The 25,244-nt window shown below is 33.8% G+C and overlaps 1 protein-coding gene across 1 annotated transcript in view; it reads right to left on the bottom strand.

The window, feature by feature from the left end:
* The window catches only part of LOC134529890 (uncharacterized), a 5,171-nt gene extending 1,888 nt beyond the window's left edge, over positions 1-3,283 (bottom strand). The window contains exon 1 of the mRNA XM_063364449.1: positions 2,442-3,283. Within this exon, the coding sequence (XP_063220519.1) occupies positions 2,442-3,283 (842 nt within the window). The remainder of the gene's footprint in view (positions 1-2,441) is intronic.
* Positions 3,284-25,244: the final 21,961 nt, after the last annotated feature.

The raw sequence follows: 25,244 nt of genomic DNA, 5'->3' as shown, positions 1-25,244 counted from the left end.
TTGAATATCTGGGCACGTCATTTATTGAGTTGAGACCCTGTGGAGTTTTCTTGGAGTATTTGATCCATGGGACCTTTACCAAATGTATATATGATTAATAAAAACTATTTCTAAACAATTTGACGACTATACAAAAAAAACTATTTTATTTATTTTTGTTGGGATTTATATGTTATCTATTTTAGTTATATAACATACAAATTACTTGCATTACTTTCACTTAAAGATCAATTCTGTATTTAAAATAAAAAATGTGTAAGATATCTGGCTTCCTTCTGTTGTCGTTGGAGTACTTCTTTAATTGTTAAGGTGCATGAATTTTGTAGTGGTATGTTTCTGACTTTTTTTTTCTATTTACTCGTCCAATTTTAGTGTAGTACTTTTATATCCGCAGCTGGTCACATTGCTTTTTAAATCTCGTCTCATAATATAGTGTAGTGCTCTTTTTATTATATTTTCCATTCTAATTAACTGTATTGTTTTATAGCTTTAAGAGCATTACGTTAGGCTGTAATGCTTTGGTTTCCATTTAAGTTGGATATGATTATGGTTTGCAATATTGTTTAATTCCTTCATTCATGTTATGAATATTGTTATTTTCTCTCCAAAATTTATTCTAATGTCTATTTTTTGTTCCTTTCTTGTACTATAGATGCGGTTTATGAAAAATGTGTTTCTCTTATAATCTGGTTGCTGTTATTATGCAAAGTCTATTTTTCTTGGAACACAAGAATGCAAATATATATCGGTTTATAATTCAGTCTGCAGTCCATACTAAAAATTTAATTTTGCAATTTTTTATTAATATAGCCCATAGTAATTATCTTTATTTTTATTTTTGCGGATTTTGTTCCATTGATATATATCATTATTCATTAGATATTTTTCCTTGAGCTTCCAACTTCTTTGTCAGTTTAAAAGCTATCAGTTACTTCGTCTGTTACTTCGTTTGATTTTTTTCTTTGTATGTGAAGCTTTTGTTTTCTCATCGCTGTCTTCATTTTATGTTTTAATTCATTTTGAATAGTTCTATGAGTATTACTTTTTTTTTCTACAGTGGTTTTGCAGTTGCCTGCCTTGTCTTTGATTTTATTATGGTGGTTAACTAAATCTAAAGTTCTTCAGTTTTTATGAAATGAATTGCGTCAAATACCCTCTCTAATATTTAGTTGATATCGTATCGTATTATTTTTTCCAATGGTTGTTCTTCTGGTGACGTCTGTTTCTTTTCTTGCAGATATTAGTTATAAATCTGGGGTTTGATTTATTGTGTTGGCTTCGGTATGGTGGAATGCCTGTTGCTGGTTTGTAGCTGTTATATGTTTAATATTGCTGATCTTTTCTTTAATTTATCTTCGAGTTCTAGTCTTTTTGGTTTTTTGTGTCGTTTTATGGGTGCTTCTCATTGCAATTGGTATAGGTGTAGTTTGTACAGTTATATTATTTATATCTGTGGCTTTCTGCGCACATCATGCATTTCCCTATTTCTTTACAACTGGTGTGGTGTCGAAAAGCCAGCCATCTGTAACCTTACAGTAGCTTCCTTTTTTTGTAACGCTCTGTTTGTACTGAAAAATCTTGAATGTTCGTGAGGTCTATGAATAGTTCGTGTTACCTTTGTGGAATTCCAAATTTCTATAGTGGCACTGGCACTCTTACAGAGTGGTCTTACTGTTGGTGAGTCATTTGTATAATATTAACGATATTGACTCATTTACTCTCTAGCATTACCTTTGATTCTTTAGCATTTATTGAAGAGTCAAGTCATTGCAATAAGATATTACTGTTGGTATTCTGATTTGATGAGTGAAGCTTAGAACACTTAACTTTTAAGGACGTCTAAGCATTTCTAGTAAGCAGTTTCTGTTTTGGCATACTATATTCCATTCCTCTTTAGTAAATATTAACTTTATGTTTCCTAATATGGATTTGGCAATTAATTCATTTAAATTATTGTTTTAAAGTTAAGTTCATTAGAGAAGGTTGCCTCTTCTTGCATTTAATATTTTTTTTTTTTAATTTTCTGTTCATCTTTTAGTACATTTATATCGTGTCAGCTTTTTATCTTTCTTTGTTTTCCTTCTTCTTAAGCTTTTCATCATAATATGTGTAGTTTATTGCCCTAAGTTCGGTGTAGGTGTTGAGAAGTTGTTTCGTGGTTTTTAAATTCCATTGTTTGATTTCATGGCTTTTAGATTAAAGATTAATTTTAAAGATTTTTTTGTGAACAGTTTGCGTGCTTTACTTCAGGGAAATTGAATTGCACAGGGGATATTCCTTTAAAGGGTGTATCTCCTGGAGTGGTGCCCGATATAGGCCGAACTTGAACTAATCGAGTAGACACTGATTTGTGCATCCTGCTGACTGCTAAAACTGACCTCTGGTGTAGGACTTGGTTATAGGCTGTCCCCGATAGCTGTCCAGCTGGTGTATATTCAAACTTGATTATGAACAAAGCAAGGTTTCCTGAGGCTGGTTTGCTGGTGGTGATTTTTAGCTTGTCTGGATAGTCTGGCTTTTCTGGCAGGGTTGACTTTTCTGGCAGGGCTGGCTGTTCTGGCAATGCTGGCTTTTCTGGCAGGGCTGGCTGTTCTGGCAGCGCTGGCTTTTCAAGCAGGTCTGGCTTTTCAAGCAGGGCTGGTGGTTCTGGAATGGCTGGCTGTTCTGGCAGGGCTGACTTTTCTGGTAGGGCTGGCGGTTCTGGCATGGCAGGCTGTTCTGGCAGGGCTGGCTGTTCTGGCATGGCAGGCTGTTCTGGCAGGGCCGGCGGTTCTGGCATTGCTGTTTGTTCTGGCAGGGCTGGCTGTTCTGGCCGGGCTCGCTGTTCTGGCAGGACTGGCTTTTCTGGCAGGGCTGGCTGTTCGGGCATGGCAGGCTGTTCTGGCAGGGCTGGCTGTTCTGGCATGGCAGGCTGTTCTGGCAGGGCTGGCGGTTCTGGCATTGCTGTCTTTTCTGGCAGGGCTGGCTGTTCTGGCAAGGCTGGATGTTCTGACAGGGCTGTCTGTTCTGGCCGGGCTTGCTGTTCGTGCAGGACTGGATTTTCTGGCAGGGCTTGTGGTTCTGGCATGACAGGCTGTTCTGGCAGGGCTGGCGGTTCTGGCATTGCTGTCTGTTCTGGCAGGGCTGGCTGTTCTAGCAGGGCTGGCTGGTCTTTTTTATATGCTTTGTCTTGTTTCAGCTGCTGTAGATTAATTCCTTGCAGCTGCGTAACCGCTACGCCCTCCTCTTCAGAGGAGCTAGGGTGCACTTTCGAAACATTTGATGGTCTTCTTTGGTTGGCCATGGTGCTTGTCAATCAGAGCGCATCTGCCCAACTCCAGGGTGCAAGGGTGAATAGGGCACCTCCGAATGACATGTCCATTTCCCCTGTCCAAGGTTGGCTGTTCTACTGCCTGACTGCTCCCCAGAGCCTGGGGCGGATCCGAGCCGCAGCAGATTGTGATATTTATTAAAAATTAGATTTTAAAACTGATCATTATCCGTGAATGTTACCTAATTGTTTTCGGAAAGGCCACAAGCATAAAAATGGCCACTGTACCAATTTGTCAGTTTTTTGTTCAATGTGTAAGGGTTTTTGGGTTTGTTATGTGCTTCTATTGTGATTCTGTGTGGATAACCATTTGATATGGAGTTATCTTTCAAGAGTTTATATTTATCAGAAAATAGTTTTTTGTCAGAGAGAAATATTTCAGCTAGGTTGGTTCAATTTTTTAATAATGCCATCTTTGCTGTTTATTGGTGGCTGTAATTGAAGTGAATGTATTGCCCTGTTACTTCAGTTTCCCATATACATTTGTAGTGGTTTTTCAGTTTTTCTTTGAGACATTGCTGTGCCTTAATAAGAATTACACTGAATGATATTAACCTTATTCCAAAACAATAAATTACTATAGCGTTTTTTTAATTGTTTTCTTTCTTACAAAGCTGTTAAAAAAAACAATCTTAAATGTGACGCTGGGCGCCTATAATCTCGTGGTGCAATTTTTATTCAGATAAACTTTAACTTTAAATTTGTACCTTCTACTGAGGTCTAATATAAATAACCAGCTTGTTTTAACATTATTCTGTACTTAAATAATATTTTCTTCTTTAAATATTCCCAAACTAAAAATGGTAAGTATAAAAAGTTTTCTAGAAAGATAACTTTAATTATTAAGTTGTTTGATTGCAAAATATATAGTCGGGCAATAATTCAATATCCATGATTCAGAATAATTTAAACTGCAACAGTGATTCATGAAGATACACATACCTAAAAGATTTTACTGTTGGTAATAAAGTAGATCGTTACGTAGATACATGAAACCAAATTAAGTTTCACTCAGATTCACAGTTCGGTAATTTTACTATAAATATTGTAGTGATGTAACACAAATTTTGTGATGATATTAAAGTTGTAACAATTAAAAAAATGTCATTCCTACAAAAAGAATTGCTACACTGTTAGAAATTACAGTGTGATTACAGACTTTTTAGCGCAAAAATGCGCCTTAAATAAATGGTACTTGGTAGTTTAAAATTACTAGATCGTCGCAACAACAATCTTTAACCTTGCTGATGACTTTTCCTGGGTCTATTTTGAACAGGCAAACATGCGTGTGAAATGAAGAAGACTGGTTTTGGTGTAGTAGTTAACAGTTTTTAAAACTATTTTAAATTCACTAAGATAAATTCTTAAAAAATCGTTGTCCATGTGAGAAAACTAAGTACCTAACAATACATCAAATTTTGTTTTTATATTTGACAATCCTTGAATGATTTCCAATCGGTATTTCATTTTTCGTAACTTCAAGTTAGTTTTAAAGATTATTTATACGTGTGCAAATGTTTACTAATTTTAACTTTATTTGAAGATTATTAATTTTGTGCAATATTTTTTACTTGCTTACATAAAGTGAAAAGAAGCATCTTAAAGTGCATTGTTCTCCCCTTAACTGCAGCTGTAGGCTATACACGTGGCTTTACATGGTTCAAATAACGACAAGTAACCCATTGTCGTTTAAGATGCCTAAAATTAAAAAGAGATCTGTTATTGGAATAGTGAACATTGTTGTATCTCTTAAAAAAGGAAAATATTCCTGACTTTGAACAACCTAATATTTTAAAACTTCTCAGATAAAGAAAATATAAATTGCACTTTTAAATGAAAATATTCAAGAGTTAAAAACGAAATCTGTAAATTTCACGTAAAAATTTAAGTTTTATTCTCACCATGCAGTTAAAATATGTGAATGAATTAAATCAGATTGTTTTAAAAAATTATATTATTCTGTTTGAATCTTTAATGCAGTATTTATGACTTTTTTAAAAAAAACAAGTCATATGAAATAGAGAATTAATTTTGATGAAAAGTGTGGCCATGTATCCGCTCAGATTAAGGTATAATGTTTCACTAGGTCATTGCCTTCAATATCAATTCTCATCATTGCGGATTGCAAAGCGATCAAATTATAATTACATATTTTTTAAATCATATCTTAAAAATCTTCCTATTTTATAAGGGTAACAGTTATTAACTATCATGTGAACACAAAATTTATAACTCAAAATGGTTGATCATTGTTCTCTCATTTCTCTCAATGATAAGTGCTGGTCACAGTGAGGAAAAAAATGTTTGACTTCATTTGGGAACCTTTATTAATTTGGGTTAGATATTTTGACAATATTACTAACTAAAACTTTCCATACATTTTTATGCGGTCACTCTTCCCAAATATTTACATTTTAAAACATTTTCGTATTCGTATATGAAAAATTTGAATAGAGAATTTAAGTATTATTTTAACTAAGTGCTATTGGAATATAACATTTTATTTACTAAGTATGTCCTGAAGTCAATATATAAATTGCCCAAACGATACTACTGTTAACTTTTTTAATCTTTAAAGGCTAATGATTATAAAAAAAATAAATATTACAAAAGAATCCCGTGCCTAGATACGAACTGTTGCAGGAGGTTTGATAATTTTTTTAACAATATTTTGTAGCTTCTTTTATTTAAATATTATTTCATGACAGTTAGGTAGAAAAGATCTCAAAGTTAATGTCAAATGAAACTTTATGATTGTGTTACTATCCTGTATATATGTTTGGTAAACAAAAATAGTAGTAGTAAAAGTAATTCCAAGTTTTATAAACGTAAAAAACTTTCTTTATAATTATTATAATAAATATTCACCTCACAATTTACTACTTGTCTTCGTAAACTCTTCGTAAGCTCGAAGTAAATGTTTCAAATATCATCAGTAGAAATAATATATTTTTTCATTTTTAATAACATTCTAATATAACAATATTACACAATAATGTTGAAACAGCTCAGTAAGTTTAAGGTTTGTTTATAGGAAGTATTTAGAGACTGATATGAAACGTTCAAGAAAAAAATATACAAAAAAAATTGGTTTATAAAGTATGTTATATAAAGTTTCAGGTTAATATTTAAGTAATGCGACAGAGGTTTAACTTCTAACAGGCGTGGAAACTTTAAAGTTTTAACTTTTTAAATGATTTTATTATGGTGGGCAGTATTTTAACATAAATCCTTGTTCAAAGTAAAGTCCAAAGCAGGGATTTATTGTATTGCAGCTTCTAGTTGGAAAAATACTTTTAAGATACATCCACTTTCAAAATGCTTTAGATAACTAACCAAATGTAAAATATATTTGACGATATGTTCGTCCCAACACAAGTTTCCTGGCTTATAAATTATTTGTACTTTTAAAGTTGCTATTGTATTTTCTTATGACTATTAAAGTTAACAAAATGTATTCCAGTATGGTTAGTTTGACAACTATTGAGTTTACTACAGCACACCAATACGTTTAGTACATCCCCACGTTTTCACGAAACATGCACCAGTGGATTTTGTCACACGTGGTTCCAGCATCTGCATGACTTCAGTTCGTGTCTATAGCATGTTCTGCATTCGTGCGCATTTCGCTATCAAACTGTCAACATTTTCGTTGTGTAATGTGCGCTTATTTCATTGCATTTCTGGTGCATACTAAAATGTCACCCTCAGCGCACCCAAAGAAGTAGAACCTCGTAAAAGCAGACAGTGCTAACTCCGGTAAAAGTGGAAATGATATATGTTCAGCGATGAGTCATTTCCGTGCGACGCTTTTGTAGGCCTGTTGTTCGGCTGGGATTGATAAATATTAAGTACCATCTTGCTGAATAGAATTATAGTTAGATTTTAAAAAGGACAAAAAAAATTATCATTTTAACTTAGAAATCAAAACCTGTCGCATATTTATCGCATTCGGCAATATTTTGAAAGAAATCTGCGTTAAATTTCGTGTTCCATTTCCATAATAAAAGTTTATTTGCAACATGAGAACACATGAACTTGCTCGTTGCCGAGGTGAGATGTTTACACATCACTGGCGAGCAGTGAAACACTCGTACACAATTGTGTTTCTCCAAGCAACAGCCTCTCCGTGTGCCTGGGGACTCGGCAGTTGAGTGTCAGTTCTTACCAAGGCGACCCGGGTTCCATTTCCGGCTACGCAAAGCCTCTTATCTCATAGAGGTGCTGAGAAACATGGAGGGCGTTGCCGTAAGCAGGTCGTTTTCCTCTGGTTACACTCTTTTTCGCAGTCATCTATTCCTTCAGTGCTCCATTATTATCTAATCAACCCATATCTATGGTCAGGTCCTCGAAGTCAACGATTTGTTAAGTCTGATCCATTAGTTAGTTCTATGCGAGCTCTTCGAAAAGTATCTGACACTTCAATCAGGGAATCTCGACAAAAAAAATATTCAAAACAATTTATTATACTTAATAGGTGTTACCGACCGAGAGGTGTTGTAATTTATAAAGGATAAATTTTCAATGCTGACCAATCACTCTTTTTTTTTTTTTTTGTTCCGCTTAAATTCTCTAGGCAATTACTGGTATGTTTCTATCACAGAAATATTAATTAATTCTTATTTATTTCTTACCACGCACTTAGATATTCAAGGCGCGCCTGCAAAAAGCATTATATATATATATATGCAGTACCAGGTACTGTATTTAATGAATGACATGAAATTTTTCTATGATGACGATTATGGAGAAGCAACAATTTTCTGTAGACTCTGTTTTGAGATTAAAATGATATTATTGTTTCTGTAAAAATTTTAAAACAATCACCAAACATCATTGCCTTTTCAATTGAGTGACACTTGAAATGGCATATGCTGGTCAGATGTGTGATACTGTGGTCAAGGAATAAAGAATTGATCTCGCAGAGGTGTACTTTATTATAAAAAAAGTAAAACCATGTATATATGACGAACGAATAATGAAAAATCAGCGAAAATACCACATAATCAGAATTAATGATAAACCATATTAGAGAAATTAAATAATGTTGTAACTAGAAAAATGATATTCAGCTGTCCTTACATAGATATGTCACCAACCATGACTTCATTTTACCACGACAATGTATTTTTTCTCTGATTTTCTGGTAAAGACCTCTGACTTTATTAGAGTACCTTTACATTTTATATTTACATTTTTGAATTACTTTAAATAATTATTGGCAAGATATTTAGCTAAATATTATGTTAAAACATATGTTATAATTAAACAACATGGCGGAGGCACCCTCTAGAAAGTTATTGTGTTTTCTAGCGTACCTGCTATCGTGAATTGATAATAAAGATAGTGGCAACGTCCTCTAGCAAGTAATGCTATTATTCCTTAAAATCCAAAACAAAATTTACAAGTCCGAATATGTGTGTTATTTTTTGATATGCAGTATTTAATTCTCAGTTTGGTAAATGACTCGATGGCGTGCGAGGAGTTCTGGGTTCGATTCCCGGGCAAGGCATGGGTGTAAATTTGTAAGTGTTTACATTTGTCACTAATTTTTATAAGTCAATGAAACTGTCACAAGAAAATAGTCAAACTATAAGAAATAATAAGTAAATAAAGGGGGGATGTTTGGCTGGCTTGTGATGAAAAATCACGGGCCAGACAAACATTTTAATTATAATTTTAAAAATATTTTTAAAAAAATGTATGGCCGTGTGGTCAAAGGCGTATGTTTTCCAACTCAGAGGTTCAAGCTGTCATGGTTCGAATCACTGTAGTTGCAATTAATGTTGTATAAAATAAATTAAAGTTAATATGTCGATAAAGACCACGACAACATTTTCAGGTACTGGAACATCGTCCTTGCCTCAGACATAGCAATATTGGCGCTCACTAGGAACATACAGCAGAAACAAAGATGTCGGCCTCCAGCAGAACGAAAAAATATATATCGTTCGTTACATCATATACGATCGCTGCTTCCAGCAGACGACTACAATATGACTGATATGATGTCAGAATGGAAAAACTGATTGTGACATCAGATCCAAGATAGCAGCTGTTGCATTAGGTTTCAATATGGTTCTCGTAACGAAGATTGCAACTTCTTGTATCCAAGATGGCAGGCGTAACGAAAAAATACATTGTTCGGGGAGTAGGACATTCGATTTCAAGATTGCGTAAATCAAGATGGCGATTGGTCAAAGGTCAAGATCAAAGTTAAAGGTCAAGGTAAAAGTTAACGCTAAATGTCAAAGGTTAAGGTCATCCAAGATGGTTGCAATCACGTCAGGGCAGTCCGTCATTGACAATCTAGACCCTTTTTTTCAGGATATAATGTTGTATACTACTAGTTTGTAGAAATCCACATATATAAAGCATGTGACCGTGCAAACCACACTTACACCAACTGCAATGGAAAACCTCCCGCAAACGACACAACAAGCCCAAACAGAAAAGTACTCGAAGAGAAATTAAAGGAAAGCTCTGATATAGTAAACAAAAACCACCCACAAACCAGCAACAAGTATACCTACCACCATACCGAAAACAACACTACAAAATTTCCTTGAATTATAACTAACAATGGCAACAAAAAAAACTGGCAGACATGACACTGGAAGAACAACCAGAAGAAAAAAATAAAACGATCAACAAACAACAAAATAATAAAAAGGGCATAAGAAGCATATTAATTAATTAAAACTGAAAATTCCATATTGTGATAAACACCATAATAAAAATCAAAGCCAAGTCAGGCAAATGCAAAACCACTGTCGAGAAAAAAAGGAGTTATACTCATGGGACTATTCTAAATAATACAAACGACAAACCAAGAAGACAACGAAGTAAAGTACCTACAAACACTGTAAGAACCTACGAACAACGAAGTAGACTAAAAAAAGAAAAGAATAGAATAATCTACTCAACAGAAAATGAACAAACAATAAAAATAGAAGAAAAACAATTAACAACTAAATGGAGGAAAAAGATACTCCTTCAGCTGAAAAAGGAGCTGCAAGTTCAAAAAAATTATACTTAGTAGAAATACCAGAGGAAAGAAACAAAATTCGCACAAAATAGGGAAAATTCTATTATGGACATTTTAAATAACACAGATTCAATTAGCAGAACTAAATTTTTAGTATTGAATGCAAACAGACTTTGAAACCAATATAATTTGCACCCTAATCTTCCAAGTAAACATAGACATAGCACTGTAACAGCAAGCAGGCTAATAGACTTATTTTTCGGACTAACTGATGTATAGGAAAGTCAGATAACAAAGAAAAATAGATTGAAAAAATTGTTGGAATAACAACAGCATTTAAAAATGAAGGAAAAATTCACATGGTATAGAGATTTGAACTAGATTGAACAACCATAATCATCCCAACATTAAATGTAGACCTCAGTATTACAGCCATACATAATGAACCAAAAGCTAGACATTTGACGGATAGTTACCATGGAACATAAATTGAAGCAAGCACCATACTACATTATTGAAGGAGATTTCAAAGAAAAATAACCAGCTGGGGAAATAAGTGCTACAACAAATGGACGAGAACTCTTAACACCTTGCATAAGCATACAACTTCATCGTTGGTTCTGTTTGTCCGACATCACCTGATTTAGTCTTGTTTTCTGTGAATTTTTATCTTCATAAATTTATTTATTTTTGGAATTTTGCCATGACAAAGAATGCCAAACTGCAATGGCGTATATCCAAAAATCTGCTTTTAAGGAAAGGTTATTGTTCTCTAAACCCAATCTCATCTTTGCGGATTGCAAAAAGAACAAATTTTACTTGCATTAAAGTTTAAATTTAAATTAGTTTTCTATTTGTACTGTATAATATAAATAATTCTATAAATTTAAATTCAAACGAATTAGTATTAAGGTTATGTAGTATGTATTCTATAGTACCTAACATCATTTATAGGCGATATATAAGGCCGAAATAATTTAATAAAACAAAGTTTGGCAAATCTATAAAACGTTTATTCAATAAAACGCAAGGACAGTTAGTCAAGTAATAAGCAAATATAATTTTAAATTTAAATATTTTCTTATTTTGGTTTAAATCTAAATTTCAATGTAGGCGCCCTCAAAAATTGTGTGTGTCTGGTTGAAAAATATGAAAATGGAAGTTAAACATTATTGTCAGTAAGTGCAATCGAATATCATTTTTTAAGTATTCAATTTGTTCTATTTCTTACACATTTTAAATAATTTTACATAGTATGCTCTAGAGTCAAGTTGAAAATCACAAACACGATTCCACTGCAAACAAGTATAAGCTTTATGGGCTAGTTCTTATAAAAAATGAAAATATAATCCTATACGTCGTCACATTGCTGTGTCTAAATTCAAACTGATGCAGTATCTTAGTTGAAAAATTCTTTATATTATTTTGTAAGGTTATAATTATTGAATCTTTTTTGTGACAGGCCAGGTAGAAAGCAATCTCAAATGTAATGCTGGAAAATTATATCCTTGTTGGTGATATTTTTTTTCGAATTAACCTTTTCTATAAACTTGTAATGTTTAATTAATTCTGATCTGAAGTACCAGCATGTCTTTAACAATTATCAGTAATTAAATTATTTTACATGCTTAAATATAATTAACATCACAAAGCTTAGAATACGAAATTTTCTTAAACGATTTCACCCAATATTTGGATCGTGTGTTTGTTAAATTTACTGTCGCCCAATAATATAAATATGAATCACCAGTAAAATATAATTAAACTTTAACTTTGAAGAATTAGTGAATGATATTCTAAAATGGGTTCTGTCCAGCCAAGCAGTGCGGAAGTTTGAATTTGCATTCCGTAGTGAAGTAACGCAAAGTTGGTAATGATTTTAAAATTTCATTACCACCAAGGCGTTCCATCAACACGAAGTGCTACAGTTTTTAAAATACAGCGAACCTACAGACATTTAATAAAAAAAATTATCCTCACATAAACGAGTGGAGATCTTTAGTTTCAAATTACTAGAGCTTCAAAGAAATTGGTAAAAACTTGCACGTGTAAGGAAGAATATTGTTGTTTGGTGTAAAAGTAACATTTTTTTAAAAGTATTTTCAATAGTCCAAGATAATGTAATGAGTTCACCTTCTAAGTTAGAAAACTTTATAACCCGTGAATTCACAACATTTATTCGTAAATTTAAAATAATTACTAGATAATTTTTATATTTAGATATTTTTTGTTAATCCAAGGCGAATAAGTTTAACACATAATTCTACTTTTCACCAGAAGTATCCAATACGAATATAAAATACTAGCTGCCCGACCCGGCTTCGCACGGCTATACTAATGGAAAAAAATTAAGCCACATCTCCCATTTACAGTGATGGTAAATAAAAAAAATAATTCAGTGAAAATTTACTACAATGCTGTAATAATGTACCGGAGAGAAAATGAATAGCACCGATGGTTTCCCGACTCGTGCACGCAACGTACAACTGATGTACCCGTACTTCGCTACGGCAGTCTACAGGCAGATCACTCTTGCGCCGCTCATTATACATGCCCTCCTTGAGGGTACGCCAGTGCCGCGCGATGCCCGTTGCCATGGAGACGCAGAAGGCATGAACAATGCAAAATCTTGTTCTCATGCAAACAAAGTACCCACTGTTGCCTGGTTTTAACCACCCATGGGATCTAATTTTCGGAAAATGTCATCCTGTGTAACATAAGGTACATTACTGTGAAGTTTCAAGTCTGTAAAATATATATACTTGAAAAAAAGGGCAACAAAAAAACAAATTAAACACAGAGAGGAAAACAACAATAGTTTATTTTGCGATAAAAAGTATTTAAATACTAATTGAACTCTTATGAGGGTACTGATTACTTCGTTGTTAATATAACACGAGTGTTTTTTACTTGTATGGGAAAATTAAGAATGATAAGGCATCTAGTGCGTGGCAACAATGTTAGTAGGCAATAGTAAATAAACCTCTAGCGCCTGCAGCATTGTCAACACACACTTCGTACGTGTACTGCATGTTGTATCTAACCCCCTCCAACGCATTTGAATCTAAATTGGACTTTTAGTAAGGATCCCTGATGTTATTGATAATATAATAAAGCCTATAGCCTTCCTTGATAAATGTGCTATCCAACACTGAAAGAATTTTTTAAATCGGACCAGTGTTTCCTGAGATTAGCGCGTTCAAACAAACAAACAAACAAACTCGTCAGCTTTATAATATTAGTATGGATTTTATGCAATCCTTTGTATTCTACTGAAGTATAACAGAAACATCTACACTTTATATTTTTGATTTAACTTTAAAATTCCTTGCATGTACATACCTTTGCATTGTTCACACGATGTCAAATAGTACATGCTGTCCTACAACCTACAGAGGTAGGTTGTTGAAATAAACGACATAAATAAATGTATCGGTATAGTTGGTCTATCTCAGTCATGTGCATTAATATTTTATTTTTTAGTGTGCTAAAAATAGTGATTTGATTTTTATTATAACTTTTAAGAGAGAAAAAGGCATTCTGGAAAAACACCTGTTGGCAAGAATAGGAACTAATTGCAAAAGGTTTCTTGTATGATATAAAATAATTCCCGCTGATGAAATAATAATATTCTAATGAAGTGATTGATACCATTTTAAAACTCTGAGTTTGTATCTGGTATTAGTCTCAGAAGCTAACATGGATCCTGGTACTTTGCCTGCATCGTTATCGAAAGGACAAATGTGTAAGTTCTGCAGCAAGGAGTTTGTCCTGAGAAAGAACGTAAGACAACACCAGAAGAATGACTGTGTTAAAAACCCACTTCGCAAAATGGTAAGTTGTGTTCGGTGTAGCAAGTCTAATCGTTTAAGCGAAGAGAGAGCTTGATAAGACACGACAGAACTTGTAAAGCCAAGCCCACTTACCAGATAGAGGACAACGATGGAGCTACTATTCTAAAGAGTGTGCTGCATGACGTAAATAATCTTCCGTGCCTTGAACGTTTCATAGCTCACTTGATATCGACAAAGAACTTAAATTCAAGGATTCTGACGGTTTAAGGAAGACTAAAGACGATAAAAGTATCATCACCGTGAAAAGTGAGAATACATTCAAAACTAATTCAAGTAGATCCACCGTATTCGGAAAATGGTGGACACTTAGAAAGGAAGCTTGAAGACAATGAAGAAGATTCGACGTCAAAGATTGCAATACCTTACAGTAATCCAGGTGGAGATGAAAACTTGTTTTAAAATTATATTTTGCATTTCAAAAACTATTTTTTTTATTTATAGAAATTTGTTTTCTAACTAAGAATGAGTTCACGACAGCTTCCGTTTTGTGAATGTGCATTCGAATGTGCTTCCGTAGTCGGATGTGTTTCCAAATATGCTTTATTTGTGCTTACAAACGTGTTTCTTTTTTTATTGTGCTTCCAAATGCGCTTAATTTTTTGGAATGTTTTTTTTTCCAAATGTGCTTCCTTTTATAATGTGTTTCCGAACTTACTTCCTTTTTAATGTGCGTCCTTTTATTAAAGTCCTTCCATATATGCTTCATTTTTTTTTTTTAGTTAGCTTCTAAATTTACATCCTTTTCTTTGATTTTGGATCGTCAAGTTTGTAGTCATGTCATGATTGTCCTCGTGGTTCGAGACGTCTTGTATAAGTCAGTACACGAGCTGTTTAAAATATTTGCCAAGTATCGATAAAAAAAAATAAGGTTTCATGGTTCGGATTCGATTGGCCTATATGAAGATGTGTTGATTATTATTTTTATTGGTTATGTCTTTTTTGCGGCATATGGTCTGGGTTCGACTCTGTGTTAATTCACATGCATTACAACGTATTGAGTTATTTATTATTTTTCTCGTCTTAACTCATGAAAATTTAATGTTTTGAAAAGGTAATTTTATTGTTTGCTTTCAGTCTCGATTTAGTATATTGTTTGGTACATTGGTTAACAATATACTATTTGTCTCCTCTAATTAAATTAATTTTGTTTTGAAAATATTAAGACAAATTAAAAAGTTTTTTGGTTAATATTTACTGTCAACATAATAATACTTTTTGCACCATGTAGAATGATCTTTAACTGCAATTATAGTGAATAATGAGCAACTCTTTTTTCTTTAGAATTGAATACATTGAATTGTTGTGAATATGACGAAAATTATTTAAGAAAGTTTTAATATGTTTGAAAAATGTTTATTTCTAACATAGGCTTTATGTAACTTTTTATTGTTGGGACACATTATTTTTATTCAATATTTATTGAATTTAGGTTTAGGTATTTAATTGTATCAGCTAGATTCACTGCGCGCGAGTAGCTGTTGCAGAAAAGTGTACGGACTCGACAAGACGGGTCGAATGTTCGCCGGCTGAGCGCGAGCGCGTGACGTCACGAGCCGACACCAGCGCTGAAGACAGCAGAGTGGCGGCGGAAGGCGAGAGAACCTGACTCGGGAGTAGCGGTGCTACGAGCAGGTGGCGGCTGGTGTGCACTGCTACGAGAGAGTGTCGCCAACAGGTGGAGTTGTGAGGCTGACAGTAGAAAGGGCCTTGAAGCTCTTGTCTAAAGTTAGTACACATGCAATTTTCCAACATCAAAATAATGCATCAACCAATATATTTTAAAGTTATTCTCTGAATTCGAGGGAACAAATTGTATACCGGTAAGCTTAAATAATTTATTATAGATTTTAATACATGTAGTGCCTAACCAGACCTTTATGTTTAGTGATTAAAATTAATACCACTATTGTAGACATATAATATTTATAAAACCATCCGATTGTGTGGTCACAAAGTATAAATGAATACAATTTTCGTGGCAGATGTTTGTTTTAAAACTTACGCCAGATTAAACATTAGTTTTTTTTTACAATATAACTTTATAATTCTAATTAAATTCGTTTAAAAATCTAAAATAGCCCGGAAAATAGTGTAAGGAGCTTTCATGAAGCGGGTCACCCAGGTTGCCAATAGACCCAGCCTGCTGTCAGCTGACTGGTGGGCCACTTAGTAAACACATAACACTTAGTGATTAAAATGTACTGAACTCTGGCTTAATAAATATTAAGATTACTCAATAAAAATATTATACAAACGAATATAGTGGGCAAAGAACTTCCAATGTAGTGATAATTGTAAAATTAAATTATTACAACCCGTATTTCTACAACACAAAACATTACATGTTTTATACTTTCCACTTGTCAGCGATATTCTTGATGCCAAATAAATTATATACAAACCCTTTTTTATTTTAAATGTATTCGCATTAAAAAAATTTTTATTTCAATAACTATAACATTGGTTCAATAATTAAATAATAAGGTATTTATATTATATAAAATCTCATTATAATATCCCTCGTCTCTCATGATGATCATCAGTCTAACACAGCGGACATAAATGTTGCCTTCCGTGGTGAAGGAGACACAACCTTGTGATTATTTTAAAATAACTTTACAAGGATATGTCACCTCCAACACAAAACGCTACATGTCTTCATCTGATGTTTCTGACAAAATTTCGTTCGAGTTCGTAGAGGTCTCATGTTCTGTCCTTATTCGCTTCTGTTTTCTATGAAACTTTGCAATATAACATTTTTGTTGGCATGTTCTTGTCAATTTTGTTTAATTAAAATATATTTTCTTCATAGTTCTTTTTTTTTTTTCAGTGTGTTCCGGAGATGTCATGTGACACGCGGATCCCTTTGCTCGAGTCAGTATTTTCTTATTTTCCTCTTTTTGTGTTGTTGGCTGCTCAACAGAGAAAGATGTGGTTGTACTTAAAGATTTTTGGTTTTCATAAACTTATTTCTGAGAGTAATTTGTTGACGAAGTTGGCATTTCTGATTTATCCACATTTATACCAACATCAGTTTCATTGTCATGGTCACGAGGGATTGTATTTTCAAAAATTGATGGTTTCCTCAAGAAAATGTCATTTCTATGTCTGGCCATGAAAGACCAAAACAAATCCTTCCCTGAAATTTTTATTTCATCACTCCGTCAGTTTTGTAAAATAGTACACTTCCCTCCTCACACTGACAGATGAGTAGCCAAAACCATGTCTAGAAAGTCTATTAAGTCTATTCACCAGATCAGTTTCTTTCTCTGCTGAAAATAGTTCGGGATTACCAATGGTCATTAGTTTATTGAAAATTTGTGCATGGTTAGCATGATACATCAAATCTCCCTAAAGACGAGCTTCAATGTCTTTTCTTTGCAGAGTAGTGAATAGAACATTAAAGTGCAAAGCAACACCGAACGAACCGCGGAAATCTGTTCACCAAGCCGGGTATTATGAATAAGCACTCAGTCAAACTGGTGTCAGTTAGTGAACTTGTGTAGGTAAATAAAAAGTTCGGATAGGTATTATCTCATCAAATCCGCAGTCACATGAGATCTGAATGTCATAACTGATCTGCCGGTGATCACTGGAAGAATATTCCAACACCATCGAGTACGTTTACATTACTTGGCTGCAATGACTCCCAAGCATAATGTCCAGGTGGGATTTGGTTCAGTGCGCATTGAAGACATATGTGAACAGTTGAATGGTCTCATTCTGTACTTAGAAGTCATGGATCAGTAAATATCCATTCATATTCTCTCATTTGGCATCAGTGTGCGATAATTGACACAGTTCCTAGTTGGCATTAACGACTGTGCATAGCAGCAACATATAAATACAAGACCGCATCAAGAAAAGATGTAGCCTGATATAATTATCTTGCTTGAAATAGGATTATATCAGTTGGACTGTATTGTTATGCAATTTAGTTTCAACACCATTTGGTGATTGGTGGAAATATAACGACGTACCAACATGTCTAAACTGTTGTTTCGAACAAACATATCGGCCTGCAGGTGTTTCACAATCATGGCTTTTTGGGCCCTGAGATGGAATATCATCCGGACTGAGTAAATTTTCTGGATTATCAGCTCATCAGGCTTATGGTTTCAGCAGTAAGCCTCCAGTTCGGCCTTGATCACCGAAGACCTCTGCATGTTCAACTGAAGACAACTAGCCATAGTCTAACTAGGATTCCTCAAGTGTTATAGCTTTGGCCAGCACAGGATAGTTCTGTGACATGACAAAGTGGACAAAGTGTATGTGCCATATGCTGGCGTAATGTACACACGATGCTGTGGCTTGTGGATATCTCTCAGTCAGCAATGTGCTCCTCCTCAATGGAATGGAGACAGGCCTAATTCTTCCTTAAAGATGAAAGGATTAAGGTCGCATAATTGGTAATTTTATCAGCACAAGGTTTACGGTAATCCCCAAACTTTGCAGTAGGTTCGCCTATGAATATTCTGCATACATCCAAATGCATACTCCGGACTTCCACGAAGCATTGCAGAAAAAGTTTAACCTCGTCTTCCGCACAGTTTCTGTTCACGCGCTTGAAGTGGGAGTCTTTGGTAAACTTGGACAGTGGCAGGAAAAATTCTATGTATTTCTTGACGTGCAGTAATTTGGCCAGTTAAATAGGAGCCACACTTCCGAGTTACATAGCAGAAAAGGACCGTGCAGATCAGTCTTTTTCAGCCATACCAGTACGGACGGAGGATATGGTGGCATGTTCTGCCGCCTCCACTGCCACACCTCCAAGGGCACTGAATTTTAACACTTAATACAGATTTCCTTCTCCATCACTGTCAAGCCTTTATGCACCAGCATCATTGTGTCCTTAGATGCCGACGAAATGTTAACAAGCCACATTCAATGATTTTGCGTGCAGAGCATTTCGAATCTGGTCCTGCGGCTGACTGCACCTCATTTGTTGTACCTTAGTACCTTAGACAATTAGTTGAATAAAGTGAACTGATCTCTAACGTATAAAATTATAAGAGTGATCAATAAAAAAAATATACAAGCGAATATAGTGGGCCAAGAACTTCCAATGTAGTGATAATTATTAAATATAAAATTAATAAAACCCATATTTCCACAACACAAATCATTTCATGATATATTCTCTCCATTTGTCAGTGATCTTCTTTGATGCCAAATAAATTATATGATAAAACCCGTTTTAATTTAAATGTAAAAGCAATACAAATATATTTTCAATTGCATGAATATAACATTGGTATAAAAATAAAATATAAACAAATCTTTATATTTATATATTTCTTGTATGCGTGTGTATGTCACTGAACTCCTCCTAGACGGCTGGACCGATTTTGATGAAATTTTTTGTGTGAGTTCACGGGGATTCGAGGATGGTTTAGATTCACAATTTGGTCCACTGGAAAATGTTTATTTAATTAATTTTTTTATTTATAAATTGTTGTTGATCTTTGAATGGTTTAGGTTTACAGTATATATATGTGTGTGTTGTGTATTTATTTATGTGTTGTTGTTAATCTTTGGATGGATTTTATGAATTGTTATTACATTAAAATTAAAATAGAATTGGTTAATGAGATTATTATATTATTATTTATTGAAATAACATTTTAAAGTGTATTTAAAAATAAAGGTGCAAATTTGTGAGGTGCAGTATTGAAGTGAGTATTTTACATGATTTTTCGTGATTTTAATTATGTTTACACGTGAATTCAATACCAATCAACTTAACTTCCAAATTTAAATTGTCAGTTCTCACTTTATTCTACAAATTAAATAATGTAATAAAAAATATACATTGTGCAAAATAAGTAAGGTGCAGTATCAAAGTGAGTATTTAACATGATTTTTCATTACTTTTAATTATGTATAGACGTGCATTCAATAACAATCAACTTAACCTACAATTTTAAATTAGTTCTCATTTTATTCTGTGCAACTTATGACGTATTGATGTCTCTTTGAAAATAAAAATATAAGTTTGTAAAATAACATTTATAGTATCTTATAGTAATTATAGTAATTTCAGTTCGACCCGGCAGATGACGCTGCGATTAGATTCAGGGAAATTTCCTGTAAATTTTCGAATTTAAAACGTTTGGACAGAACAACGTCGGTTGGGTCCGCTAGAAAGATATATAGAGATATATATGTAGAAAGATATATAGAGAGATAGAGATATAAATAGAAAGATAGAGAGATTTATAGAGATATACATAGAGAGATAGAGAATTAGAGAGATAAAGAGAGATGCTTAGTATACGTTTAAAAAATTACAAAAAAAATTGATTGAGGCATTGCAACGCATGCCGGGCATTATCTAGTTATACTATATAAAACCTCATTAAAATATCCCCCGTCTCTCTTAATCTTCATCAGAATAACACAGCGGACATAAACTTTGCATTCAGTGTTGAAGGAGGCACACCCATTAAATGATTTTAAAGTAACATTAGCAAGTTGGCCTCCTCCAACACAAAACGCTACATTTCTTCATTTCAGTAATTTCATCTTTTCTTCTTTTTGTGGTGTTGCAGCGCAACAGAGAAAGGTGTGGTTGAACTTAAAGTTTTTTGGTTATCAGAATCTTGTTTCACAGAGAAATAGTTTGACGAAGTTGGCATTTCTATGTCTGGTCATGAAAGACATAAACCAATGCTGTCCTGTCAATTTTATTTAATCCCTTCAAAGTATAAAGGTAAAGTTACTCTTTATAGCAAGAAGTAATGAACGATTCAAATTCATGGAATATATATTTGTTTTTCTCGAAGTTTTTATACGAAATGTAATGTAAGAGTTTTAACGTGTGGTTTAGTTTTTGTTTTATCCTTGGTTGTTGGTTGTTAAAAAAAAAGAAATAATGTAAAAGGTAGAGAATATAAAATAATTTTAAACTTGAATTATTATAATTTTATTTAATGAAGTTATATATGAGACTAAATGTAAAATTGCTGGATTGTAAGTTGTTGAAATAGCTTGGGAAGTTGGGATTTATCGAAATCCTTGAAGATAAACTTTATACTGCAGCGACGTGAAGATTGGTGCAGGAGCCACATACAGAATGGATGTTGAATTGATGAAGCTACCAGACGACTACTGAGAGTACGGTGCCATCATCGGGACGATGAAGAGTCGCAGGAGTGTTCCATCTGGTGTTCGTGTACTGCCTACATCGGTATACATTTCCAGGTATTAATATAGAGATCACACTACCAAAGGACCGGTTATTCAGTGGTGTAGCCAGGATTTGTGTATAGGGGGTGTTAAGAAGCACCCCCCCCCCCCCCCCCGGAAATTTAAGTGGTTGGTCCGGGGGTCCTCCCCTGGAAAAATTTGAATTGTAAGATGTAAAATAATGCTATTTTAGCAGTTTTCGGTATTTAAATTGAAATATTGTAATGGTAAAAATTTTATTAATTTTTAATATGAAATTTGTTTGAGTGATTGATAAGAAAATAATTAATGATTTGGTGCTAAGGGGGGGGGGGGGGTTCGAACCCCTAACCCCCCCCCCCCCCCGGTTATTCCCCTGCGGTTATATAAAATAACTTCTATGAGGTTGATCAGTTGGTTGAGATATGGAGAACTGTAAAATGTTACTATTTATAATTATTTAAACTGGAATCATACTCCAATATAATCATAGTTGCACTAGTGAAGGGCCCTTTGTTTATAATTAAATAGTAAGAAGTCAGTCGATTACTGGTAAGGATGAGTAGTAGTTTGATACCCGTATGATTGTCATTTGTTTAATTTCTTCTTTTAGTTTCTTTATCTCCACTTGTACAACCCCAGAGGAAAAAAAACTCCGACTGAGTTAACTAAATCTTGGCAAAAATAATATCTTAGTTTATTCAATATTCGTAAAATTAAAATAATAATTTATAGAGTATTGATATTAAATTTAGGAAATGAAATCAAATATCTAATTATTAACTCTGAGTACCACCTACCTTGAGCATTGGTATAATATAACTATTATCCAAAATCTACTTAAGGCAGTTGTACAGAAATTGACCGCCCAACGAGAGGCCGAAAGAGTTTGTACAAGTTGAGGATAAAATTTAAAAACTTTAAGTAATCATGACGGATGATGTAAGAACTAAGTATTTCTTAAGATGAAGTAATTCTAGAACCACTTTAGAAACAGACTCCACAGGAAATCCATAAATAATGGAAACCAATAATAATATGGAAGTACAGAATAGAGAAAGGGATTATACAGATCAAGATACTGCAGCAACACCAACGTCAGGCGAAGTAGTTTTACCGAGGATAGAGACTAATACGCTTAGTTTAGAACATGTACTGAGGTTCATGCAAGGAGCAGAGGAAAGGCGCGAGCGGGAAAAACGCGAAGCAGAGGAAAAGGAACATAACCGTACAAAAAGGGAAAATGATGAAATAATGGAAAATTAAGTTCTTGTTCACTAATAAAACTGAACAAATTCGTGAGGATTTGAATGAGACGTTGCAGGAAACGGAACAGTATTTTTCTATGGTATGTAGCAGACTAGAAGCATTAGAAAGCACTATATCTAAATTAGAAGAAAGGGTTGAAGACAAATTGAAAGAGCATGAAAAGAAGTTTCATGATATTGCTGTAGGTGTAGTAGATGATAAACTGGACTTGATTAACAGATATAATGAAGCTAAATTTCATGAGCTACATACACTACATAAAACATCACAGGAGAATGCGGAGACACGAGTCAACAAAGTAGAAGTGCGGTTAGACGAAATTGAAAAAGAGATACGTTTAAATAATGCTTCTTGTACGACTAGAGATATTGAAATGACACATTTACAGAATGGACCTACACAACACCAAAACACAAATGTAGACAGTTCAGCTGAGAACGTTCCGGAGTCGGGAAGTACTACTGTGTTAGTTAAATCTTCGACAACAGATCCAATACTATCTATGCATCATGCAGCCAAGAAATGGTTAGATAATATACCTAATTATTCTGTAAACAGTACAGAATATTCTATGCGATTCATTCGTTTATTTGAGGATTACTGTAAGACGTTTGCACTGTCCGAATCTGACAAATTAAAATTCATAGGTCGTTTGAAAAATACGGCATTTTTTTGGTGGGAATTATTACAGGATACAGTAACAGAATAATAACAGTTCAGAAAATTATTCTTGCAGCAATTCTGGAACACATGTATTCAGAGTAATTTAAGAGTTCAATTACATTCAGAGAAGTTTGACAATAGGAAAACGAAAAGTTTAGAATCACATGTGAGTGAGATGTATGAGCGAACTCGTTACATGGATTGTAGAATGGAGGACGAAGAGTTTGTGGCATTAATTTTGTCTCAATTACCAATTAAATATCAGTTACAATTAACTGGCAGATCATTTTCAAGTATAGCAGATTTTAAAGAACAGCTTCTAGCGTACGACAAACTTGAAAAATTAGAACGAGTGAACAGCAACAAAGAAGGTTACGAACGTCGTAATAATAGCCAACCAACACCGCTATATTAAAATTGGCATAGCAACAAATTTGATATTGCAGGTGAACTGGGACAACCACCAGCGAACACATTAAGAGTGAACCAGTATAAGCGAAACTGGTACAATAGAAATCAATAGAATATGAGAAATTATTATCATTGAAAGATTTGTGCAATGGGAGTGCATGACTTGATGTAAGTTTTTGGACATACGCCATTGGTAAGCATTGCTTATCAATGGCGTATGTCCAAAAACTTACATGAAGTCATTAACTGAACACAATACGTAAATGCAAATACTGACGTCTACAGAAAACTCCCTACGTAACGAACACAGGCAAACGTACCACCGTGCTCACAAGACAAGTTGCTGTATGAACACATGTCACGACTGGCATAAGAATAACCACGGGGAATACGTGTGATTTGGGTGACGACGAGACATTTTGTGGACATAATTAAAACTTTAAGCCAACTTCAACGGATATAAAATCAGTTAAGCTTATTTATTATGGTAGCACAGGCAGTACTGTTTATTGCTTGTATAATATATTTTTATATCCCTTTTAGGTAATTTGTTTATGTACTGGGCAGTAATATTTGTTCAAATGTTTAAAATATTTATTTAAAAGTCACCCACTAAATCTATGGCAACCACTTTTGTGATTGACGATGTATGTGCTGTAGGTTGAACCGAGGCAGGCGACTTGATTAAGAGTGCTGCTTTGATAAATTAACACATTGTTCATTTGTTGTGTGTTTTTGTTATAGCCGTCCAGCGACGAGTATTCAACCCCACCACTCAGGGGTGCTGCTTCATAACAATCAATGTCAGTTCGACAGTGAGATGAGCTATTTGTTTGGAGAATATTGCTGTTAATAATATGTTGTATTGACGAATTCTACTGGGCATCTAATTTTCTGACACACTCGCATCCGTTCTTTCCTGCCTTGTTAGGGTTTCCCTATTCCTCTAGTGATACCCGTGACAATATCTTCAAGTGCAACTAATATCTACATGTTGGTGAAAAAAAATTGCTTGGCATCCAATATAACTCGAAGGTGTTAAAAGTGGACACCACGTGTAACGTTATTTATTGCTATGTGATAATTCAAATTATTTGAAATAGTTTTTTTACTAAATGTTATACAATAAATACTAGCGTAAATCAGAGACGTTTGTTAACTTGAAAAACAAGTCTGGACAGCTGAAATATTTTACTGACTAGTTTCACAAACAAATCTCCCAATTATATATTTTTTCTTAGGCATCTTTTCTTGATCAATTCTTGAATACAGTTTGAATATAATTTATTAAATATTAAAGAGAAGTGGAGATAAATAACATGTGCATTTGCAAATTTGACTTAAAAGCATATATATGTTAGATAATTAAAACTTATATGAACAAAGCATTTGTGGACAATACGTGGTGTATATATATATATGTGTGTATATATATATATATATACCAGGCCTAAAATTGATAATTTTTAATCATAAGATTGTGTTGGAAAGTATCAAATGCTTTGTTAATGTTGAAATAAATACAATCTTTTATTATATTTGGTACATATATTATATATATAATATGTGTGTGTGTTAAAGA

This window comes from Bacillus rossius, chromosome 2 (assembly GCF_032445375.1).
Source record: "Bacillus rossius redtenbacheri isolate Brsri chromosome 2, Brsri_v3, whole genome shotgun sequence".
In the NCBI taxonomy this organism is placed as follows: Eukaryota; Metazoa; Arthropoda; class Insecta; order Phasmatodea; family Bacillidae; genus Bacillus; species Bacillus rossius.
This window is presented reverse-complemented; position numbering and strand designations above follow the sequence as displayed.